General features: G+C 39.9%; 1 protein-coding gene across 1 annotated transcript; it reads right to left on the bottom strand.

The window, feature by feature from the left end:
• Nucleotides 1-1,272: 1,272 nt before the first annotated feature.
• Nucleotides 1,273-3,771, bottom strand: slitrk4 (SLIT and NTRK-like family, member 4). Its single transcript, XM_030766201.1, has one exon. The coding sequence runs from the start codon at nt 3,769-3,771 to the stop codon at nt 1,273-1,275; it is 2,499 nt and encodes an 832-aa protein (XP_030622061.1).
• Between the last annotated feature and the right edge of the window lie 1,092 nt (nt 3,772-4,863).

The following is a 4,863-nucleotide window of genomic DNA, read 5'->3' as shown; positions in this document are numbered from 1 at the left end:
ATAAGCAAATTGTTAGACTTGATACACTATGAGGCCTCAGCTCGTGCAACATAATAGTGGAAATAACAAATTAATGTTATTCACTATGGTGCCTATATCCTGGCCATCAGTAGGTTTCTTAACAAAATTTAGGTCAAAACAGAATAACTTCTCTTTTTTTGTTTAAGATAAGACATTCAGGGATCAAAATGAGAGCCTGAATAGCTAATAGCATTCAAAATGTCCCTTTAAATTTTAAATATTACCAATACTCTTTAAATAATTCTGCATAGAAAAATAAATTAAATGAAGTTAATTGTATTACAGACTGACAGCTAAAGATGGTCACCAATCGTAATTTTTTGTTGTATTTTTATTTATTTATTTACTTTTTTTTCCTTTTTTTTTTGTTTTTAGAGATTTTCTTGATTTCACTAATGCCTTAATGAGTTTGTTGAATGGTTGACTGTTGTAATTTACAAACTGTACCACAAATACAAATAATGTCAACTTACAAAATAAATCCATAGACGCTTACATGGCAAGCAGCAGTTTTATGTTTTTTGTTTGTTTGTTTGTTTATTTCTTTTCTTAAATACTCTCTTGGGCTTCGGAATGTCCTGTCAGGTGCCACATCCAAACACTTCAAGAAGAATCACATTTCATTCGAACAATATTAACATGGCTCTTTACAGAAACAATAGACAGAACTGCTGAAAATGTACGTTTTTAGCTATTTAGTTGTCATTGCTTTCCTTTATGAGAGAAAATACCAGATTCAAATCTCCTGCAAGTGGCTTGTCATAATCCAAGAGACAGGAGTCTGTGAGCACTCAAGGGGATCCAGCTCTTTCAATTGTAAAATTGATTTCCCAGTGTCCAAATTACAAGACAGTCAACACAACGCAATGAACTTATGAAACAGACTCAGCTCAGTTTCATAACTCAATAATTTTCATTTTTTACAAGAAAGAAAGAAAGAAAGAAAGAAAGAAAGAAAGAAAGAAAAGGGGTGAAGAGAAAATAGAAAATCTAATAGAACCCATTTTCATAGCAGCAAACTACTACTGTTGTAAGGGATGTCCTCTCCTATGGACTTGTATTATTCTTAATGGCAACATCACAATATGGGGAAAAAAAAAAATAAAAAAAAAGAAAGAAAAGTTTTCATATATACCACAGCCACTGATTCTAGGTGAGTTACATTTGTAGGAACCGAGTCCAGTAATCCATTGGTCAGTAGGGTTTTCCACAAGGCACTTTTGTCATCAACGGGGAATGAAGATAAGAGGTCTACATTTTACTCAGTGCTGTCTGTTCTTCTAGTACTTGAAGGTAGTCAGGGGTCCCTTGAAGTTTTGCTTTGAGTTCATAATACTCACTTTTCCGCTGCTCAACCACTATCTTACCATGGTTTCCCCCTATCAATGATTTTTTCATTTTTTTGTCCTGGGGTTTCTCAGGATAACGAATCTCAAATCCACTTACCCCTATACTATTGAAATCTTTTTTGTTCTCCAAGTAGTTATGAAGGAACATATTAGATTCTCTGCCTGGCAGGAACTCATCCAGTTCATCAATGGTGCTCAATCTCTTCCTTGGGTCCAGGGGTAGTGTGTCCTTGTCTTTGTCAGCACTGTTGCGAAGGATCATTTTCTGTCTCTGAGAATCAGCGAACTTGAAGCCAGCGTCTGAGTCCCTGATCCCACAGGTGTGGCTTTTGCTCATGTGCTCGATGGTCTGGGGGATGAAAGTTTCCCCACCCAGGTCGTCTTTCTTGCTGGCTTTATGGTTGTGCCTCCGCAGCTGAAGCTGCATGGAACCACATTCCTGGTTCCCTAGGCCCTCTTGTCTCCCTACTGGCTTTTTGTTGCGTCTAAGTACAAAGACCAGAAGGCAGAATGCAACAAATACAGTGAGGATCAGGACTACTAAGATGCTGAGGATCATGATAGATAAGGGCACTGGCCCTCCAGGAGGAGCCTTGCCAACACCAGCCGGAGACATTGATGTGACAACTGGTGTGGCACTAGTCAGAATAAAAGGTGGTCTGGCTATGAGCTTGGGACACAGGATCTCATTTTTTAGTTCACGCAGCTCTATATTGGAAAACTGCACAGGAGATGCACATTTAACCTCCTTTGCAATAACAGCTGGATTAAGTTTCTCCAGCCACAGTTTCAAAGCCACCAGATCACATGAACATTCCCATGGATTGCCCTCAAGATCTATTTGAATAAGGGCTCTAAGCTGGTCTAGAACGCCACTCACAGGCAGAGTCATGAAGTGATTATTCTTCAGACTCAGTCTAGCAAGGGAAACTCTAGCAAAGATGTAAGCAGGAAGGCTCCTGAGTACATTATTGTTCAAATATAAGAGTTGTAGGTTTGGCATGTAGTCAAATGTTCCAGCTAAAACCTCCTTTATGGCATTGTATTCCAAGTATAAATACTGGAGGTTAGTAAGTCCAATAAACATGTCAGGATGAAGCTGCTCAAGCTGATTGCCATTTAGGTACAACCTACGTAAGTTTGTCAAATTTGCAAATGTCCCTCTTGGGACAGTTACTATCTGATTACTACCCAAGTGTAATAGATCCAATCCCTCAAAACCCTGGAAGTCAGCTTGGCTGATATCTCTAATGTAATTACCACTGAGATGCAGCTTTTTGGCATTTCGTGGCTTCGGTATGAGGTCTGCTATACTGTTAATATTCTTATTCTGACATGTAACAGTAATGCCAAAGTCAGCAGACTGAGCTTTGCAGTCACACGGCTGTGGACAAGAAAGGGGAGGGACTGGCGTTTGGTAGGACACAATTTTGCCATTTACGACTGGTATGCCGATGGCAATCCCATTCCCATAGATTTTAGAGGGATTTGTTGATTTGGGTGCTTTGGTAGCTAAGGGTGATATTGTGGTGGGCACAGCATTAGATGTTGTTTGTCCACCCTCTGGCTGTGAGGGGGGCATCCGAACATCAAAGTCACTTCCAATTCCCAGAGGACACAGTTCTTGTTTGTTGGTTTCCTTCAAGAGTCGGCCATACAGGTCACTAGGGGTTTCACATATAGCCTCCCCAATAAAAATATTATAGGGCATGTTCTCCAACCAGGCTTTCAAAGGTAACAAATCACAAGTGCAATTCCATGGGTTGTCATCTAGCTGCAATTCCACTATCCTCCCAATATGCTCCAAAACTCCAATGTATGGGAGCTTCTGTATCCTGTTCCCTCGTATATCCAAGTGAGTAAGGGAAGCAAAGCGAAAAATATTCTCAGGAAGGCTCTGTACAAGATTGTCATTCAGGATTAGAACCTTTAACTTATGTAATTTGTTGAAGGCTCCCTTCTCAATAAACCTGATTAAATTGTAGTCAGCCTGGAGGTATTCCAAGTTCTCAATCCCGCGGAAAGTGTCAGCACGGAGCTCTTTTAATTCATTGTTGTTTAAGTGCAACTGTTTTAATGCACTGAGCCCCACAAAGGCCCCTCCCTCAATGTTCTGCAGTTTGTTGTTCCCCAGCTGTAGAGAGACTGCGTGTGTGAAATTTATAAAAGAGTTGGGGTAAAGAATGTATAAAAGGTTGTTCTGGAAATTCAAATGGTACAGGCTGGACTCAGGGGGTAGCAGCTGGGTAGGTCTGTACACAGATATTTTTTCGCAATTCACATAGAGGACGTTTTCGATGGACATGCAAGAGCAAGCGCTGCAGGTCTCAGCAGAGAGTTCAGAATCCGAGTCAGAAAATGAACTCGATATGGAAAAGGCCAACAGAACAAGCAGCAGCATTTTTGCCTTTTAAAAATCCCCCAGAAAATCATTTAGTAACCTTAGAGGGGGAGAAACAAACAAACAATCAAAATACATACTTCCATTCCATTTACTCACAGAGCAATATGCTGGGATTTCACAGCAGTGATATAATCTCATTTCATCAATACACGCAAAGAACTTCATCATTTTCACATTTTACTCGGCTTGCTCAGTATCGAACACCTTAAATAAAATTACACAACGCCAGCAATAACAATAATAATAATAATATTATTATTAATAATAATACATATTTAACTTCAAAGGAATACTGTTACATATCTGTGCCACCACAATTTGTTGGCATCAGCATATTCCAATGACTGTAAAACTGTAAAAGAGAACAAAACTAGCATCTCCTGTACGCACGATGTAGCATATAAAATTCCCATTCTGATAGTGCTACAACAGCAATAACACAATTATCGAATGGACCTAAAGCTTTTAGAAATTCTTATTGGCTCGCAATGGAATACAAACATCTTGATTATATAAAATTTAGCACTCACCCACAGCGTTCGAGATATCGCTCTCCTTTCAGATGACACTGTGCATTGGCGATGCAAAAAGGACTGTTCCCCTACACACGCTGTTATAACAGTAGGTTCAAATTTCAGCCTTTGCGTCTCTTCCAGTGAGGCTCCACTTGTTCAAAACATATTTTCTGTCATAGAATCCCAAGAGTGTCGTGGCTCTGTGAGGCATTTTGAAACTGTTGCCAAAGGCACTTCGTTCACCTCAAATTCAACAGGAAATGGATCGAAGACGAGCTGTTGAATTGGACGTAAAACAACTCCGGCATTCTTCAGTTCATGAAAAGGGAGAGGCAAAAGAATGCAAATGATGCCGCTCGAACACCAGTTCACACGGATGTAGATGTTGCGCGCTCCATACCGTTTGTCCCCTAAACAGTTCTGAAAAATATCGCAGAGCCTGATAAATTGGTCCAAACAATCCTACGCGTTCACTCTTCGAAAACACTTAAAGTGTTCGGCACGCCACAGTTTCTCCCCGATTGTCAGTGAGATGTCTGGGTCTTTTTTACTCAAAAAGAGAGAAAAAGAACTA

The sequence above is a fragment of the Chanos chanos genome, chromosome 2 (genome assembly GCF_902362185.1).
Source record: "Chanos chanos chromosome 2, fChaCha1.1, whole genome shotgun sequence".
NCBI classification, from domain to species: Eukaryota; Metazoa; Chordata; class Actinopteri; order Gonorynchiformes; family Chanidae; genus Chanos; species Chanos chanos.
The sequence above is the reverse complement of the archived record's forward strand: the minus strand, read 5'-3'. Positions and strand labels throughout refer to the sequence as shown.

Coding starts and splice junctions, on each gene's coding strand:
- slitrk4 (XM_030766201.1), bottom strand. CDS start 3,771: ATGCTGCTGCTTGTTCTGTTGGCCTTTTCCATATCGAGTTCATTTTCT.